Source organism: Lissotriton helveticus, chromosome 1_1, assembly GCF_964261635.1.
Source record: "Lissotriton helveticus chromosome 1_1, aLisHel1.1, whole genome shotgun sequence".
NCBI lineage: Eukaryota > Metazoa > Chordata > Amphibia > Caudata > Salamandridae > Lissotriton > Lissotriton helveticus.
In genome coordinates, this window is record NC_136057.1 from 1,737,925,026 (window position 1) to 1,737,944,701 (window position 19,676).

The 19,676-nt window shown below is 45.5% G+C and overlaps 1 protein-coding gene across 3 annotated transcripts in view; it reads right to left on the bottom strand.

Annotated features, from left to right (window-relative positions):
- The window catches only part of FBXW9 (F-box and WD repeat domain containing 9), a 190,455-nt gene that overhangs the window by 123,573 nt on the left and 47,206 nt on the right, over window positions 1–19,676 (bottom strand). For all 3 annotated transcript variants that reach the window (XM_078689211.1, XM_078689209.1, XM_078689210.1), the window contains exons 4-6: window positions 19,519–19,647; window positions 19,199–19,311; window positions 18,364–18,455 (exon numbers count right to left, since the gene is read on the bottom strand). In XM_078689211.1, coding sequence (XP_078545337.1) covers window positions 18,364–18,455; window positions 19,199–19,311; window positions 19,519–19,647 — 334 coding nt within the window. The remainder of the gene's footprint in view (window positions 1–18,363; window positions 18,456–19,198; window positions 19,312–19,518; window positions 19,648–19,676) is intronic.

Here is a 19,676-nt window from a genome sequence, read left to right on the forward strand (position 1 = left end):
TAACAAAATACAAAGCACAGGCCAAGGATCTGGGTATAAAACTAAAACAGAGAAAATATCCGAATCAGGTCATCCAAAAAGCAATGAAAAGAGCCAGAAATAATAACGGCGAAGCTCTTTTGGAAGAAAAACCAGTAAGAGACAACCAACCGAGCAGAACAGTCTGTGTCACCACTTACAGCCCAGTCTCGAATCAAGTCTCCAAACTGGTCAACAAACATTGGCGAACTTTGACAAGTGGCTCACTTGACCTTGAGAAACCACTCTTTGCCCATAGACGTGGTAGGAACTTGAAGGACATGCTTGTCCATACCAGACCTCCGACTAACAAAGGTGAACAAACAAGGTTACGAGGAGTACAAGGCCACCACCCATGTGGCAATTGTAACAACTGCCATTTAACCAAGAAAAGCCAGACCCTCACCTTCACGAATGGTACCATTTGGGAACAACGCACGTTCACCAACTGTAACAGAAAGAACGTCGTGTATTTGATCACATGCCCCTGCAAAAAAGAATATGTGGGGATGACCACAAGGCAAGTCAAAATACGAATCAATGAGCATAAAAGTAACATAAGATGCAAAAAATCAACCACTAAAATGTCAGCCCACTTCTTAGAATTCCAACACTGTGTTAATGAGATACACTGGACAGTGATTGAACAGCTCCCTACAGAAGCAGGGTTGTTCGAAAAAGAGCAGAGGTGGGTGTTCCGCCTCGGGACGAACAACACCGGGTTAAATGATGACATTCCGTGGAGCCAGTTACGCTGATATATATGTTTTTTTCTGATTTGCATCTCCCCAGCTAGTACCTTAAGAATCTCATAAAAATTGCTGCAAGGTCAAATGGTTTTTTTAAAAATTGTTCGCAATCTGTGTGCAGTTGGGCCTCTGTTAGGCAGTTTAATGGTTAACCCAAAAATACCACGACTGGGCTAATGTGAATGCTGTCCTGAAAGCCGTCAAATGTCCACTCTATCGCGAGCATAAGCGTCTGTCTAAAATACATGAACCTCCCGACGGAGTTGTTTAAAGAACACGCATGCGCGAGTGCAGTCGCGCTGATCCCCAGCGCATGCTCAGTCTATTCGCGTATGGCGCAGAACACGCATTTGCGAGTGCAACCGCGCTGATCCCCAGCGCATGCGCAGCCTATACGCGTATGACGCTCCTGCCCAGCGCGCAGCACCGGGCTTCCCTTCTGTACTACACCCATGTAAGGGCAGCCTTCCGTTTCTAATTTAACCCACTAATTGATGGATTTGACGGTATAAAAGGCCACACAAACATGACCTTTCACATCGCCGGAGCCGCGTTGAGGGGAAGGCAGTCTACTAGACCGTGCAGTAACCGTGAGTTTGTTTTTTGCGGAAACGAGGGCCATCCAATCTCTTCCCTTTTTGGTACAAATATGTGAAACTAAAGGCTACCCTTAACATTCTTTTAGGTTGCTATATTAAGCAGTGAGGAAGGAATCCCCCAATACCACGCTTGGGCTCATGAGGTCAGACAATCTTGGACCATAAGTAAGCCCAAAAACCTTCCTTCACAGCCAGTGATTTTGGGAACTAGAATTCTGTTGTATTATCACCATATGTATGTCTGTGTCTAGTGTGTGTCTGTTTAAAAGATTTCTCCACAGGGTCCATGAGCCAAGATTCCGGTTCATTTTTACCCTTAGATAACAGGAATTTAATTTTTTCCCTTGTTCCTGGACGTCCGACTGTGATGTTTACTATTTCTTTTTTGTCCTACAGGTTCTTTTCACACCAATTGGGCGCAACAGAGCTTACAAAAACAACACTGATAGGTACATTTCACCTAGCTTTTTTGGTAAAATTACCCTTTTACACTTTTTTTCACATCCATGTGAGTAAGGTGAGGATTCAATGTGCAGATCCTCGTCCTGAAGAGGGAGTCCCAGTACTCCGAAACATGTTGACGCTTTTCAGAGGTTGATATACCCTAATACGTATATTTGTCAACCTCATTTTGCACTCTTTTAACAATACCAGCCGAGGTTATAATAAATTGTTTTGTTCCTACGCGCCAGGTATTTTTTATCTTTCACTCTTTTCACCTCACCTTATTACTCACACCCTTGTCCTTCACACACATACACATAGTTCACTTATAAGTGCTCCTGCGTATCCGTGAGTCGTAGCACGCCGCATCCCGGAGAGGGATGCGAAGGCCCCGATGATGAAGCATGACACCAAGGGGCCTGTTGGTGTGTGAGGGGCATTTAAACAACACTGTGTGCTCCCCATCACATTAAGGATCACTACCACATTTTAGTGGATTCCAATCTGTTTATACGAATTATCAAGGGAGACTGAATCCACTGTTATTTCTCTCCCTCCCTCCTCTTGTTATGTTTACTGGCTTAAATAACACCAGGGACTGTAAGATTTTGATATTTCCAGAATTTAGAGACATGTATAGTATTTATGCAGCACTCAAACAATAATAAGGTCAAAACACCACACAAGTATAATCCCAATCCAATTTAGACAGAGTACATTTTGATAAATACAGTGACACCAAAATGACGAAACTCCAACAAGTAAAACCAGAGTTATACATCTTTAAAGTTTCTGGTTAAAATAGAGCCACAAAGCACCACTTGTGGTTATTTGATCGCGCTGGACCGGGTCAAAGTCACAATTTGAGTTGCAACGGTCGGATACAGGGCTCCTGTACAGCCCATGGAGAGTTTACCTTCTCTCCATCCAGGTCCACACGAGGAGCCTTAGCTGGAGCTTCACGTTAGCAAGGCCCACAAGGAGATCGTTGTCGGCGTAAGGAGCATGTTGCCACTGAAACTTTGCGTTAGCAGGAGACTTTTGGTGGGAAGAGGGAGATGCAGATATCATTGCTGACATGAGGAGCCCGCTCAAAGTAGAGAACAGCCTGTAGTTGCAGTCTTGAGTAGGAGGAGTACACTCAGAGCTAGCCAAGGGTCCAGGACCTGGTGGGGCACCTCTTGAGGATCACGACTCACTCTAACAGAGGCCAGCAGCAGGGCCCCTGCAGGTCCAGTTGGAACGGGTCAGCTGGGCAGTTGTAAGATGCCCGCTGGAACTTGTTGTGTTTCTGTAGCTGAAACAGCAGGTCAGCTAACTGACCCTTGGAGTCACCTCTGTGGATGCTGGGTTTGAGCAAGAAGCATGTTCAGTCTTCTTTCTTTCAGACAGCATGGCAGTTCTTTTTCTGAATCTTTCACGGTTCAAGAGTGTTCTGATGAGTGGTTCTGAGGGTATTATTCTTAAACCTAGTGCCAGCCTGTGGGTGGGGAATGCCCCCTTCTGTCTAACCTCCGCTTTTCCTTGGTTCTGGCTCCAATCTATCTAGGGGACAAAGGCAGGCAGGCCTAGGTCTGAGCTGCATTGGTCAGTGGCAGGGCAGGCACATTTTGTTTAGGAAGAACAATGCCAGCCTCGAAAAGTTTACAAATATGGCTGTGTCCAAACTGGGGAGGCATGGTTTACAAAATACCGATGGAATGGGATGCGGCCTGAGAGATTACCAGGGGTTGTGATTAATTCAAGCAATCCATCGACTACTTTTTCTGAACTTTAGTTATGTCGATCTAAGTGGCACAGGTAAGCCCCGACCTGGGTCCCCGTGCAAACTGCGTCACTGGAACCAAGCTATACTGGCTCCCCTAAATAGAGCGAAACTGGTCCTGGGTTGCCTCTGTTCCAATTCAGGGAGGACCTGGCCTGGTGGTTTGGGCTGGACTGTTCTCATTGGAGTAGGGTCAAGACTGATTTGTATATGAGATTAATTCAAGCATTCCATTATCACTTTTTTCGTCTACTTTAAATTTCTAAAAGTGGCATTTTCAGATTAGTAACTTAAAATTCAACTTTACTATTAAGCACACATTACTTAAATTATAAATATCATGCACCTTGCCCTGTGAGCTTTAAGAAATGAATAATGAATAATCTTTATTTGCATGAGTAATTAGAATCTTTGCAAAACACATAATACTTGAAAACTTCTATAGAACTACTACACACTTAAAATCACAACGCGTACAGGAGTGCGCATCCTTGCAGAACATGTTTATCAAACATTACATAAATATGATAATGGGAGACTTCAACCATAAATTACATTTTGGAAGGATAGACTGTTGGTTTAAAGATATGCTGAATGCCTATAATATAGGGCCAGCAGATTTTCCAATGTGTTTAACCTCCAGTCAGGATGAAGCCCTTGGGAAGTTCTTGGGTTCTAAAGGTTTAGTATGTTTAAATGGCAGGATGGATCCCGATCGCCCAGCCTCGCAGACCTTTAGAGTAGGAAATCAACACTGTCCTATAGACTATATCTTTATCCAGGCTTGGAACTATGTATTGGTAAAAAAGTTCCAAGTAATCAAACGCAGGGATAGCGATCATAATGCCTTGTACTGTGAAATTGAAGGGGGGGCTTTAAGGAATTGTGAAAGGGTGATCCCCCAAAATGTGGAATATCCCAAGCGTTTGACTACAAAACTGACGGATGAGTATGTTCAGAAACTGGCAGGTTTTCAACAAAATTTATTGAAGGACAGGATCGAAGGTCAGCAAGTAGAGTGGTATGAGGATAAAATAGAACAAGCGGTGCAGTGTCTTAGAGTGTACCTAAAAGATAATGAACAGGCAAAGGTAAAAACACAGACCAGCAAAGGAAAGTCCAGGTGGTTTAATCAAGAATGTAAGAGTAAAAAAAGTATGATTCGAAAACTGGAGAGACGGTTGAGGAAAAGCTATGACCCTGGGAATGTAGAGCTCCTACTCAATTTGAAGAAAGAATATAAATCTCTAGTAAGGAAGCAGAAAAGGATCTATAAAGAAGAATGTTGGAGAACCCTTCTAGAGACAATTGAAAATAAAAATATAAAAGGTTTCTGGAGGTTGATACAGGAAGCCGCAGGAAGGGTGCCGGGTGCTATGAGTTGTGTTGTGGAAGAGGCGGCATGGGTAAACTATTTAAGTGACCTATATAAAGCAAATAGGACCGCGGACATTGAGATGAATAGACCAACTTGGTCGGGGGATATAGGAGGGTTAAAAGCTGCTGACATTTATATCTATGCATAGATCGCCGCCTAGTGTTGGGTCCGGATGATTGCACATTGTTGTCCTGGAAGAGTCTTCGAAGTATCACGAGATAGGTGGCTCCTCCCTGGACTACAGTGCGCATGGGCATCCCCTCCATGCTCAGATTGTTTTTGGCCATTGTGGCAGAGATGGAGTGTGATATAGTAAGTGATGACCATGCGTGAAAATGATTATGTTAATTCTGAATGCTACAGCTGCGACAGGCACCGGGGAGGAGGGCGGGCGATATAAATGTCAGCAGCCCTACATGCCAAGAACAGATGCATACTGGTAAGTAGCATATTCCGTTCGAGGCATGTGGGCTGCTGAATTTATATCTATGCATAGAATAAATAGTAGTACCCTCCTTAGCGGCGGTTGCCCGTGCAAGCTGCAGCAGTCTGAAAGAGAGTTCTGAGAACAGCCTGACCTACAGCAGCTTGCTGTTTGGAGTGTACATCCACGCAGTAGTGTTTGGTGAATGTGTGTATGGTGGTCCATGTGGCTGCTCTACATATTTCCTCTAGAGGAATGTTGCCTAGGAAAGCCATGGATGCCCCCAACTTGCATGTGGAATGCGCTCTTGGGGGGATTGTTAGCGTGCGTTTAGCCTTTTGATAACAGATCTGGATGCATTTAACAATCCATCTGGCTATACCTGATTTAGAGATTGGGTTGCCTTTGTGTTGTGGAGAGAAGGCAACACACAGTTGTTTAGTTTTTCTGAAATCTTTAGTCCTGTCTATGTAGTACAGGAGAGCCCTTTTAACATCTAGTGTGTGTAGTGCTCTGTCTGCTACTGAATCAGGATTTGGGAAGAACACAGGTAGTTCAATAGTTTGGTTAATGTGGAACTGTGATACTACCTTGGGCATAAATTTAGGGTTGGTGCGTAGCACAACCCTATTAGCATGTATCTGAATGAAAGGCTCCTGAATAGTGAGGGCTTGCAGCTCGCTAACCCGTCGTAGCGACGTAATTGCCACCAGAAAAGCCACTTTCCACGTGAGAAATTGTATCTCACATGAGTGAAGAGGCTCAAATGATGGGCCCATGAGCCTGGTGAGGACTATGTTGAGGTTCCAGACAGGCGAAGGCGGGTGTCTTGGAGGAATGACCCTTTTCAGTCCCTCCATGTAAGCTTTAATGGCTGGCACTCTGAAAAGGGATAGGTGCTGTCTATTTTGAAGATAAGCTGCCATTGCCGCTAAATGTATCCTGATGGAACTATACGCTAGATTACACTTGTATAGGTGCAGCAAGTAACCTATGATGTTTTGAGTGGAAGCATCAAGCGGATTTATGTTATTATTGGAGCAATAGATAACAAAACGCTTCCATTTGGCCGCGTAGCAGGCCCTTGTGGTAGGACGCCTAGCCTCCTTTATGATGTCCATGCAGTCAGGGGGCAGGTTTTAGTAGCCAAACTCTATGACTTCAGGAGCCATATTGCCAGGCTCAACTGCTGCGGATCCGGGTGCTGAATGTCTCCATGGCTCTGAGTGAGGAGACTGGGTGTGAGCCTGAGGCGCTCGTGGGGAACCACGGAAAGTTCTAGGAACGTGGTGTACCACGCTTGCCTCGCCCACGTTGGAGCAACCAGGATGAGCGTCATGGAGTGTTGCCTCAGTTTGCGTGCCATTAGCGGAGCTGGAGGAAAGGCTTACGCAAATCTGTTCGACCAGTTCATCCATATTGCATTGCCCTGAGACTGCGGGTGTGGGAACCTGGCGGCGAAGATGCGGCATTTTGCGTTTTCGTGTGTGGCGAATAGGTCTATCTCTGGATGACCCCACTGACGGAAGTATGGTTGGAGCACTGAGGGATGTATCTCCCACTCGTGCATCTGATGGCTGTGTCTGCTGAGCAAGTCCGCCATCTGGTTGTCCTTCCCTGGGAGGTGTTCCGCCATGAGGAACATGTTCCTCTGAATGGCCCACTTCCACATGCATTGTGCCAGGTGTGACAATTGTGGAGAGTGTGTCCCCCCTTGCTTTTGGATGTAATACATTGCAGTCATGTTGTCCGTCCGGATCAACACGACTTTGTTGCAGAGATGCAACTTGAATGCCTTCATCGCCATGAAGATTGCCATCAGTTCCGGTAGGTTGATGTGCATCTTTTGCTGTTGCGGTGTCCATAGTCCCTGCACTGTGTAATGGAAGACATGCGCTCCCCAGCCCTGGAGAGATGTGTCCGTCGTTAGTACTATTTGTGGTACAGGCTCTTGGAACGGTCGTCCCCTGCAAAGGTTTTGTGTGTCCCACCAATGCAGAGAGTTGTATGCACGACCGGTCATCAACACTAGGTCGTTTAGTTGTCCTTGAGCCTGGTTCCACTGGCGTGCTAAGCATTCCTGAAGCGGACGCATGTGTAGCCTCGCGTGAGGGACTATAAAGATGCAGGAGGCCATCATGCCTATCAGCTGCATGAACACCTGCGCTGGGAGTGAGTGTTGTGGCCTGAATCTCTGAATTAGAACTTGCATGCTGTTGACTCTCGCTGAGTTCGGGTGCGCCGTGGCAGCGAGCGTGTTTATTTCTGCGCGTAGGTACTGCTGTACATGTGCGGGTTGAAGATGGGACTTCTGGTAATTGAGCGAAAATCCCAGACTGTGTAGGAGGTGGATTGTGCGGGACATGTGGTCGGCACACTGCTGGGCTGACTTTGCTTGTACGAGCCAGTCGTCCAGATACGGATAGATATGGATATGTTGTCTCCGAAGATGCGCGGCCACTGTCGCTAAACACTTCGTAAACACTCTGGGGGCTGTAGTGACCCCGAAAGGCAGGACCTTGAACTGGTAATGCTGGTTGTTGATGGTGAACCTGAGATATTTCCTGTGACTGGGGTGAATGGGAATGTGGAAATAGGCATCCTTCAGATCTAGGGTTGCTAGGAAATCCCCTTGACTGAGCAACGGCAGAACTTGCTGTAACGTGAGCATGTGAAAGTGTTCTGATAGGATATATTGGTTTAGGGGCCTGAGGTCCAGAATGGGCCTGAGGGATCCGTCCTTTTTTGGGATCAAGAAGTACAGAGAGTACACCCCTGTTCCTTGTTGTTCTACAGGCACGAGCTCTATGGCCCCTTTTTGCAGCATGGAGATGACTTCTTGCTGCAATAAGTGCATGTGCTCTGCGGACATAGGACGGTGCCTTGGGGGTATGTTGGGTGGAGTGGAGGTTAGTTCTAGACAATAACCGTGTTGTATAAGTTGTCTCACCCACCTGTCCGTGGTTATGCTTTCCCAGACCGGCAGGAACTGCTGGAGTCTCCCCCCGACTGGTGTTATATGTGCGGGGGACAGTGACAAGACGTCACTGCTTGTTAGTGGCGGAGGATCTGTTGTTATTATTTCCACGCCCCCTGCCTTTGGTGCTGTTTCCACGGTATCCACCCCTATTGTTTTTGTTATAGGTGGTCTGTGTGCCACCCTTGCTGAACTGGGCCTGTTGTGACGCCTGTCCTCTGGAGGCTCCCCTGTTACCGGAGCGACTGCAGAGCCCCCATGGATTTCGCAGTTTCAGTGTCCTTCTTAATTTTCTCGAGAGTGGTGTCTACTTCTGGACCAAAGAGGAAGTCAGGGTTTACTGGCTGATTGAGCAGGGTAGTCTGGATTTCCGACTTAAATCCAGAGATGCGGAGCCAGGCATGCCTCCTTAGCATAACGCTAGTGTTTACTGCCCTAGCTGCTGTGTCGGCTGCATCTAACGTGCACTTAATGGACGCGTTGGAGATCAACTTCCCCTCCTGTATAAGCATTTCTGCCCCCTCCTTATAGGTATCTGGTAGGCGTTGCAGTAGCTGCTCTAAAGTGTCGTAGTGTGCCCTGTCATATCTTGCTAACAGGGCTTGGGTATTGGAGATCCTCCAAATATTAGCAGCTTGAGCAGCCACACGTTTCCCAGAGGCTTCCAAGATCTTGGATTCCTTGTCCGGAGGAGGAGCATCACCCGTTGTTTGCGAGTTCGCTCTCTTGCGAGCATTAGCCACCACCAAGGAGTCTAGTGGGAGTTGGCCCTTGATGTAGGTAGGGTCCACGGGCGCAGGCCGGTACTTCCGTTCAATTCTCGGGTTTACCACTCTTGCTTTAGTGGGCTCTTTAAAAATGTCACTTGCATGTTTGAGCACACCTTTGAGCATGGGTAGAGTTTTTACAGATCGTTCTGATGTTGAGAATGTATCAAAAAGGAAGTCCTCCTCTACCGGGTCAGCGTGCATATTGACGTCATGGTTATGTGCCGCCCTTTCAATGAGCGCGTTGAACGCAGCAGTGTCTTCAGTAGGTGAAGTTTTGACTGCATATGACTGAGTGTCAGGGGTGGTGTGAGGTTCATCAGGGTCAACAGTGTCAGCCCATGGCCGGGACTCATCTTGATCTGTGTCCATGGGGTGGTTAAACTGCTCCTCATGGTCTCCTTCCTCCACATCCTCAGTGACTGTTGTGGGTGAGTAGGAATAGCCTTGCCCATATGTGTGTATAGGTTCAAAAAGAATTGGAGAGGTAGTGGAGTCCCTCTTTTCAGTGGTATCTTGTAAGGCTCCATAGGTGTTTCAGGTCTGATTTTCAGTTTGTAAACGGTGAGCCTGCCTGATTCGGAGTCGATGTATAATTTTGACTGTTCGTCGTAGCTTGGTGGCTGGAACTGAACGTCTTCGGTCCGAGGCTGCGCGGGTGCAGCTACTGATGTGGACTTGGATGAGTCTGTAGCTTTTTGGAGTGGCACAGCCTTAGGTCTAGCCGTCGGGGGAAGTCCGTATTTGATAGGCGCCAAAAGCATTGGTGACGGACCGAACTGCTTTGAAGACTTCGATCCGACCGACTCCGACTGGTCCGCGTGCTTGTGCGTCTTCGTCGACTCTACGCGTTGCTGCGGAGCAGGGACGCCTGTGATGGTAGAGGAGGAACGGTCCTTCGAGCCAATGGTTGTTCTCGGCTCGAAGGCCTTGACCAGTTGCGGCTTCTGGATCTTCGGATCGACGGCCTTTTGGGCCTTGAGTCCTTTGGAAGAGTTGCCATCTTTGGAGCCATAATTGCAAACACAACAGTGATGGACAGAATGTGGATCTTTGGAGCCAGGCTTCGGCGTTGACGTCGACGTGAGCGTGACGTGTTTAACAACAGACACAGTCTTTGTCGCTCCGATCTTCGGGTCGACGCCCCCTGTCGACTCCGAGGGTCGAGCACCCTTTTTGACTTGGACGGCTCCGAAGTCTTCGAGCCGACGGTTGTAGTCAACACTTTCGGTTTCGATTTCGGGTCTTTTGGTTTCGGTTTCGATTTCTCCACTGAGAGTGGTCGATCGACCGATTGCTCTTTGGAAATGTCCTTAGTCGGGCCTGGAAGCGGGACTAGAGAACGATGTTGAAGATCTTGGCTAAGGCCTTACGGCGATGCCTCGACCTGAGCCGTGGAAGAGTCTGTATGGGGCCCCGCTACTGTGGTTGGGCCCAGCTCCTCGCTTGAGTCATCGTCGACGGCTCCCAGAGGTTGTGCGTCGTCTCCTACCTCGATGATGTCTTCATCATGGACGTAGAGTTGTTCCTCGTCCTCGTTGTAGGTGGAGTCTGGCTCCGACGCGGGGTCCGAGTGTTCCGGTTCGTCGTCTTGTACATTTTCGTTGTCGTCGCCACCGAAGATGTTTTCTGGGTCTGGCGCCGATTCACGCGCCGACTGTCGGGCAGCGCGTCGAAGATGGAGAGTTTTCTTCGACCTGAACTTCGAACAGGCCATGCAGCTGGCCTCGTCTTGATCCGGTGAGAGACATTTGTTGCACACCGGTGCACGTCGATGTGTGGATATTTAGAGTTGCAGACGGGGCAGCGCTTGAACGGGCTCCGTTCCATCGTCGATCGTCGACGGGCCTTTGGCGTCGAAGACTAAAAGTCTTCCGAAGTCGAGTTCAAAGAACAGGAAAGCTGAAAGGAACCGAACAAAAGACAATACCGAAGCCCCGAAGGCCTTTTGGCCTCGAAAAAGAGTAACTATTACAAATTCCGAACGTGAGTCAAGAAGTACATCCGAACCCAATGGCGGAAAAAAACAGTCTGAGCATGGAGGGGATGCCCATGCGCACTGTAGTCCAGGGAGGAGCCACCTATCTCGTGATACTTCGAAGACTCTTCCAGGACAACAATGTGCAATCATCCGTACCCAACACTAGGCGGCGATCTATGCATAGATATAAATTCAGCAGCCCACATGCCTCGAACACTTAATTTGTTTATATTAATTGCCAATGTGTTACTCATTTCTATCAAGAAACAATACACTGTATGCAAATTCTGAAAAGAGCACTGAACGTGTGGTCTGTAGAACGACAACTGTGACCTATTCCTATGGTCAAAACCAGGTCGGGTAAAGATGCTTTCACCCTTAATAATTTTAAGGGTTGCTCTCTACCAACAAGTAAAACAGGCAGTAAGTAGGATGGGAATCATTACAGATTTGAACAGGGAAAAGTATGTACAGAAAAGGTAACGTAGGCCCTTTTACATACAGCTAGATGAGAAAATGGAATGATCTCTATGCAGACTGGTTGTTATTGATTGTAACTGATGGAAAATAAGTGAAGAAGAACAGTCACAATACCTTGTTCATCCATGGTGAACCGGCCTGCATGCAGGTAAATAATCTATGCTTTTGCATTGATCAGCATGCTTGTTTTTATACGATTATCGCTATACATGTATCAATCATTCTGTAAAGTTTTTTTTTTTAAATGAAAAACCTTAATAAGATGTTAAATTAAAAAAAAGTAATACAATAATGTGTGTGAACCCAGTGCCAAATGAAGTTCAAAGTTCATCGATCTTGTATTACTTGTAACTCGCACTATTAAATCACTATTAATCAAGCCTTGTAATACCCATGCTTGGTGATGGTTGAGCAAAGGTTGTTAGCTGTATTCCAAAAACCAACAGAAAATGGGATAAAGAAAAGTATGCACAGCGTCACAATATCTACACAAGCTGCTTAAGGGCGGAAGGGGGTTGGCTGAGTCCCAGTTTCCCTTCACAGTTGGGGGTTCTCAAACTTGTGCTAAGTGCCAGTGGACTCCAATGCTTACTTTCAGTGTTCGAAAGCTTAACTCATGTTAACACATTCAAGATCAATACTTAAAAAAATTAAAATGGAAGTCTTAAATACATTTGTGTGGTCCACTGTGGACAGGCCTGTTGACCAAATAAAAGAGCATGGGTATTTGGGGGATTTGTTTTCACCCTACAAGCAGTAGGGAAAATCAGTTTGCAAATTGTATTTATTTATTTAGAAGTTTTGTATAGCGCTAGCTGGACCCGAGGGTATCAGAGCGCTTCACACCAAGTACAATTATGAGCCTTATTGGCAAAGTCAGAATCCGAAACTTACAAACTTAAGAGCATTTAGACATAATTACAATACAGATCTTGTGGTCGAACAAGAGGGTCGAGGCTGAGGGGTTTCAAAAAGAGGAGTTAGTTTGCTGATAGCAAGTGGGGTGTATATCAAACAAAACGAAGTACGGCGGGAAATCCTGGCGATTTTAGTTCTAAGACATCTAAAAGAACAGCTGAAAACAATCATTAGATAATTAAATGGACGTAGACAACAAAATGAGGGCTCACAAATCACTCCAGTCGTAGGCCCACAGAAAGTAAAGCATGGCCTTATGACGTATGCAGTGTTAGTATGGGCGATGCATAAAATAAATTGCATACTATTCTTAATTAAGAAAAATTTGTATTTTGCATCCCTTTTGTATCTTTGTTGTTAGTAACACAAAATAGTAAGATAATATTGCTAAACAAAATCAGTTGTAGAAGGACTCATAATTTGGTTCCTCTTACAGGATAATTTAGTCAATCCTGTAAAATAAGTGGTCCTCCACTATAAGTCCAGGGGCCCTAAAAAAAACTTCAGGGCTTAACTCGATTTGCAATGTTCTTATGATGTAATAAATTCGTTTTGTGTGTTCCCTACATCCTGAACACCAACAAAGAGATCACTTACACCAAGTATCTCAATAGCTTGAACCATAGTTCAAGAAATTCGCATAACACAATTAGCCGATAGGTCATTCACCAACACAAAGCATCAGTAATACCACTTACTCTCCTGTAACAAATGTCCAATTAGAGTATTTTTAAAAAAGGAATCCCTTCAGTTGCCTTTTTATAATAAAAGCTAAATTCTTGCGAGCCAATTGTTGAACCAATGTATTATAAAAAGCAATAAATTACATCAGTGCCTTATCTGAACTGTAAATGTTTAATCATCACTGATATGCTGGGGCATGAGGTATAGATAGCGGAGGTATTTTCTCTAGATCAGCTCTAGACAGGTGGAACAGACATTCGCCCTACATTTTATCTTGACAGCAAACTATGGTGGCAACGAGTGCTTGGTGTTAGAATATATTATGTATTGGCCAGTCAACGTTTTTAGGTCTCGCCTAGCGTTGCAGCGCACATGCGATGCTCGAGTAGCGAGATTTATTGGGGTAAAGTTTTTTGTGTAGAGGGACTTCTGTTACCGCCCATGCTTTCAATTGGGCATTGTGGATATTCATGTAAAACGTTCTGTTGTGATTGGTGTGAAGTTGGTATTTATTACTGCCCTATATATTTTTTTTTACAGCGAGTCTACGGCGTGTCTTGCTCACGCTGCCTGCACGCGCCAGTCGGCTCTCTGATTCGTTGGCAACTACCAAATAAGCACTGTGATTGGTGGACCTTGTCAACCAATCAGAGAGCCTACTGGCGCGTGCAGGCAGCGTGAGCAAGACAAGCTGTAAACTTGCTGTCCCAAGGGCGTGTTGATGTTCAGCTCATTCCCCTATGGCGGAGCGATGCACATTCGGCCGCAGCCTCCGTGTCTTCCACTCCGAGAGACGCTCTCATTCCCCTATGGTGGCGCGATGCACATTCGGGCTCGGCCTCCGTGTCCTCCCCTCGCAGAAACGCTCTCTCCCCTATGGCGGCACGATGCGCATCGGGTCAATGTGGCCGTAGTTCTGCCTCGATTACTGACCAGGCCCGGCTCAAAGCGAGGGGAGTCTGCGACCCGGAAAGTGGCGCGCCTCTTGACCGGGCTGGGGCGCCCTCCGCCGCATCCCTGCACAAGCAGTGCGAGCCAGGACCACCGTAAAAGTTAGCAGTGTACCCTCGTGATTCTGATTCTGTACCTGCGAACATACATTGTCACTTGAAAAAAGAATCAGTAACATGTGTGCGACTGAAATGTAGACAGACTGGCCCTAGCGGATATTGTGGTTACGAAATTAAGACCCCCCCCAAGCCCCCTTGCCGCCAGGAGCTATAGTTTAATTAATAGTAATTTAGGAGGGGGCAAGGGGGGTTTGTATACCGCCCAGTTAGCGCTTTGCTTGGAATGCAGGATTTACACGGCTGGGTGCACAGAGCATATGGGTCTTCCATTAAAACTAAGAATTGTTTTACTAGCTGCAGCAGAGACTGGGCGACCACTGGTGCACAGGTGAACCAGCAGGTAACTTCCCTTTGGAGCTTCATTAAATTGCTTCGAAATTAAAGTGCTCTTTAATGTAGACGGTAAAGTGCCTCGTCATGCAGCGTTATTATGTGCTGTGCATGTCCTGCTGAGGCATTCTTGCCCAGTCGGAAGATTGGCCGTGCTACTGGTGTACATTTTTAAATGCTTCTGGAACACCAGGTATTCCGGTCGCATCAAGCACAGTTTTTTTTGCCATTCATCAGGGGATCGTCCCCTGGGGATGGCTATATTAGCTGTAGCTAATGCTCAAAGGGGCACCACTGTCGAGACAGGACAACTAATACTCTACGTGGTAAGTACATTAAAATGTTTCTTGTTGAGCTAATGCTGAAATGTGCACCGCTATCTGGGCATCCCACTAAACCTCTGCAAAAACTGCAGGTTATCTAAGGTGCTTCATGTTGGAAAGCTCCTTACGGTGCCAGTTAGCAACCCCCGAACTACTTTATCAAGTGCGGTGAGTGCCCATCTAAAACCCATAACCCAAGATTTAAATGGCAAGCGGGATTTCTAGGTTACTAAGAGGCACTGTAAAAGCTCCCCCACTACTTTCCCCTAAGTCGTTGAAGGACAGACTGCACCGTGGGCTCCGCAGCCGCCTGGAGGTCTTAGATAACATTTGGAAATGTCAAGAAGCAGGCTGACAGCTAGTGGTTTCTCCCTTGAAACAGCATCACATAGCTTCATCACAGGTCCGAATGTTTAGGGACCTCAGGTTAGGTCGTAACCAGCATTCTCTGTATGGCAGTAGTGGTTTACAGCTACCAGTGCAGGTTACGGAACCCACAGACTCGACTCGCATGGCGCCCAGCCTGCCCTGTTTTCTCTTTATGGATCAACTCCGTTCTGTTGACTTAAAGTGTGGCAGGTAAAGAAATCACAACTAAAAAATGATGTCAGTTTTTCGGCCGTATGTAGAGCCCCCATGTGCACATGTCAGAATTAGGTTTCCTATGCAAGTTTGACCCATTAATAATCAGATAAAATCGTATGACAACCATTGCAGCGAATTTAATTATTGAAAACACTGGGGTTACTTTAATTACATTGCGCCATTATGTTTAAGTACAGAAGAACCGAGTCATTTGCATGTTTCATTACTTCTGCAGTTCTGTCAAAGCATGGAATATATTATATATAACAATGGGAGATGATCACAAAAGATTTCCACCTACAATTAGAGGACAGTAAATACCCACTTCACAACCCCAGCTTCGTAACATTAACTTGTATCATACCTTAAAATATGGAACCACCGTGTATAAATAATGCAAAATCTTTGTGTCATTTGAAAATTCGAACAATATGCTGCTGAAATATGACATGTAAATACTCGTATGACTGTGCAACTGAGAGGGATACATGGCATTTACCATTTCTCATAGAAAACAGCAATTATAAATAAATGCACAACCACTCTTCCAAATGGACCATCCCAAATTTAAAACCCAAGAACCAGTACAGTTGTCTATAGAAGACATTTTCCCTCCTCCGCTCACCAGCTCTGTACTGAGCCTCTCACAATCCCACTACACACTAAATGCAATCTTTGTTTAAAACTAAACCATTTAAACTCCTATTGCACTCCTTGTCAGAACACAGCTACTATAGTGTACTTAATTAACCATCAAATTGAGCGGCCAATAAAAAGGATAGAGCTGAAGCCCTTTGTTTCTTGTACATATCATAAATGTAATAAAGAACAGGCATAACTTCTGCTTCCTTAAATAGATATCTATACCGGGCAGTTGACCAAAAAGTAGGACACAATGTCAACAGGTTCTATTCTACAACCACATTAATTGTGACCTGTGCCCCAATTATAAATAAATGATCAAGTACTGTGATTCTTTGATTGATGCTTGTGCTGGTGGGAAACCATGGTCCTTAGATCTTCCTCCCTGCACAAGGTATTTTGATAGCTAGCTAGTGTTTGAGTGAGGACAACACCTTGATAGTTGATCTGTGAGTACTTTGAGATGTTATAAGTGACCGATTTATTTTTCTTCAGCAAGGCCCATGACACAGAAAAGGATCACCATAGGTGGGTGGTATCGACGAAATTCCAATCATGGTGAGACTTTTTACTGCTCTTAAATCAATTGTGACTGAAATGGTGAGGTGTGATTTTTTTTTTTTTAAAGTGACAGGTTTTTTTTTTCATAACAGTTTAAAGTGACAGTTTTACTTTCAGGAAGTCATCATGTATGATAGTAAAAGAAAACTTAGCCGTGGTCCTATCCAGAATTCAGTGCTTCAGGGCCCATTCTTAGGTCAAAGCTGAACCAGAAAATATTTGCTTTCATTTTTTCAAGGCAACAAGCTCCCCCAAAAAGGGGTGTAGTGCAGGTGTTTGGGGATCAAGCAAATGGCAAGATAAAACTCAAGAAATATATGTGTATGTACTTTGTGGTCTCTGGAGATCAGCCCTAGAACTTGTCTGCTTCCAGAATAACTTTAGCAAGATTCCAGTCCATAGAAATTGTCTTCCAGAAACACCCGTACACAATAATACATTTTTTTAAATCTTGTATTTTCAGTGATATGACCACCTAAGGCAATATTTCTCTCCATGTGTTCCCATACCTGGCGTGTCATGCAGTTTGGTGCTTACTTTCCCTCTGTTAAAGAACCGTAGATGTTTCAGCACCCAGGCTTATGTGCTGCACGGATGTATGACATTACAACGCATGCTTTTACATCGCATGCCTTTACAACGCTGTTTTTACAACGCATGCCTTTACAACGCATAGTGCTTTTGGGCGCTGGATAGTGAATTGTTTAATTTACTATTCCAACTCAGGTCCCCGTGGATAGTAGGGAAGGTGTTGGATAGTAAATTAAACCTATTCCCTATCCTAGAGCGCCCCCCAGCGCAATGCGTTGTAATGGTTTGCGTTGTAAAAGTTGCGTCGTAAAGGCACTGCGTGGTAAAAGTTGTGTTGTAAAGGTTGTTCACCGTCCTGCACAGCTAAATACATATAAGGTCCCAAAGGCGAGACCGATGCATTGCAAATGCTTGTTTTCTGTGAAGGTGCAAAGTAAAAAGATAAAAAGGGCGTTACATCTTTAAAGTGGGGCTCCCAAAATAAAGTTTCGATTTTCTGTCTTTTTTTAAAGTTCCACAAATTCAAGGTACTGTGTGATTGAGGCTTGTTAAACAGAAAGTACACATTAGACTACCTTCTGCTATGTTTTTCTGCTCACTGGAAGAGCCAGCTCAGAGGTGAACATGGCAATTAACTTTTTGACAGGGCACAGATCATTAGGGATGCTTCTCCTCTTTCTGAAATATAATGGTGACAGAGCAAGCCCGAGAAATCACAAAGTTTCATTGGGTTAAATTTGCAAGATGGTCAGAGGAACAAGGCCAAGTCAGGCGGACAGTTGCTAAGTGTATACTCCAGCCGCTATTATGACTTTTCAAAATGGAAGTGGAAATGCTAAGCATATCTGAACAAGAGTGTTTTATCACAGAAGGACTCAAGAGGGTTTATGCACTCAAGTACTCCGCTGGCAAAAAGCACCACCAATGAATGTGGAGGTGTTATGGGGTATTATATTTATGGTTTAACTCTTTTTATTATTCTGAAATACACATATCGTCGCCCACAGCTAGCTGGTCATTGTGGAGCTTTAGGTTGACATTTCAGCTTTAGGAGGTATTATCTTTAAAACAAGTTGCTCCATTTCAGACATTGTGTGGTCTTTTAAACTTACAGCACTGGAATGTAAAAGACCTCACCTCGGGGGTCATATACAGTGACCCTCTTATCATAAGAGCCCGCTACCAGGATATCCGGCTGGTACGACAGGCACAGTACAGCAGTCTTCCCTCTAAAAAGTCACAGAAGAGAGAAAAACATCAGTTTTGAGTGGAGACGATCCTATCCCCGGAGCATAGAATCCCTGCTCTGCATGACTGGAAAGTATCCCTTCTTTGTGAATGGAGAACTCTAATCATGCACAGGAAAACTCCTCCCTCCCCAATTTACTCTACATCTGGTTTAAAATCTCACTTTCCATCTAAGGAGCCTCTATGCCTCCCTATGTTTAGAACACAGAGGAGTTGGTCTGCTTCCTTAAATGGAAAGATCCCCTCCCAGTTTTGGCAAATGGATGTTTAATAACAAGAAGGATGTAAATATGTGCAGCGAGTTAGTGCATCATTGCCCAAATGCAGATACATAATATGTCATAGGAACACAAAGAGACCCTAGCCACACAAGATGTATGAAATAATAAGTAGAATAAATGTATAGAAATAATGTAATCTGAGCAAAAAGCCCACAGGCCTCTGAACGGGCACACCCTAAGGGTCTACAGTTAACTAATAAGCCAGTGTCTGCTTCTAGAATTGAGGGTACAGTACTAAAGCCAGTTAGAGATGAGCACACTGACTGACGTCCAGCACCTTGGGGAACGCTAGAGGATCAAGCCACCCCCACACAGCAATTTCAAAGGTCTTCGTCAAGAGTAGTCCCGGACTTAGGTCAGGAATCACTGGAGACTCCCTTAGGTGCCGAGGTTTAGCTATAAAGGGAGTGGGGTATCAAAGGGACGTGCCAATGTGCAGTTACCTGATCTCCCTAGACAGCTGCCCCTCTGCCCCCATGTCCCAGAGCTTGATGGTGCTGTCCCACGAGCCCGAGCACAGATTGTTTTCACGTGATGCCAGAGACCACACCCAGCCCTAGGAAGAAGGAGAGGAAAGGTGGTTACACCTATTGGTTCACGATGCCATAGGTGATAAACTGGGTGCAGTGTACCTCTGAAGGAAGGCCTTCAGAGGTGAAAGGAAGAGTCTGGTGCCCCTGGGTATTAACAAACCTCTTTCCCCCAACCTCTCATGGAACTGAAGCACCCAATACCAGGGACACTCTAGTAGTTAATACTGTACCTTGTGGGTACCACTACTCTTGGCACCTAGGGCTTTCACCAGGACTTTCTCACCATCCTGGCCCAACTTTTTTAGATCCCAGACGCTGACATTTCGATCCCTCGAACCCGAAACACAGATTGATCCTCCCTGGAAGAAGAGAATGAAACAACGTGAGA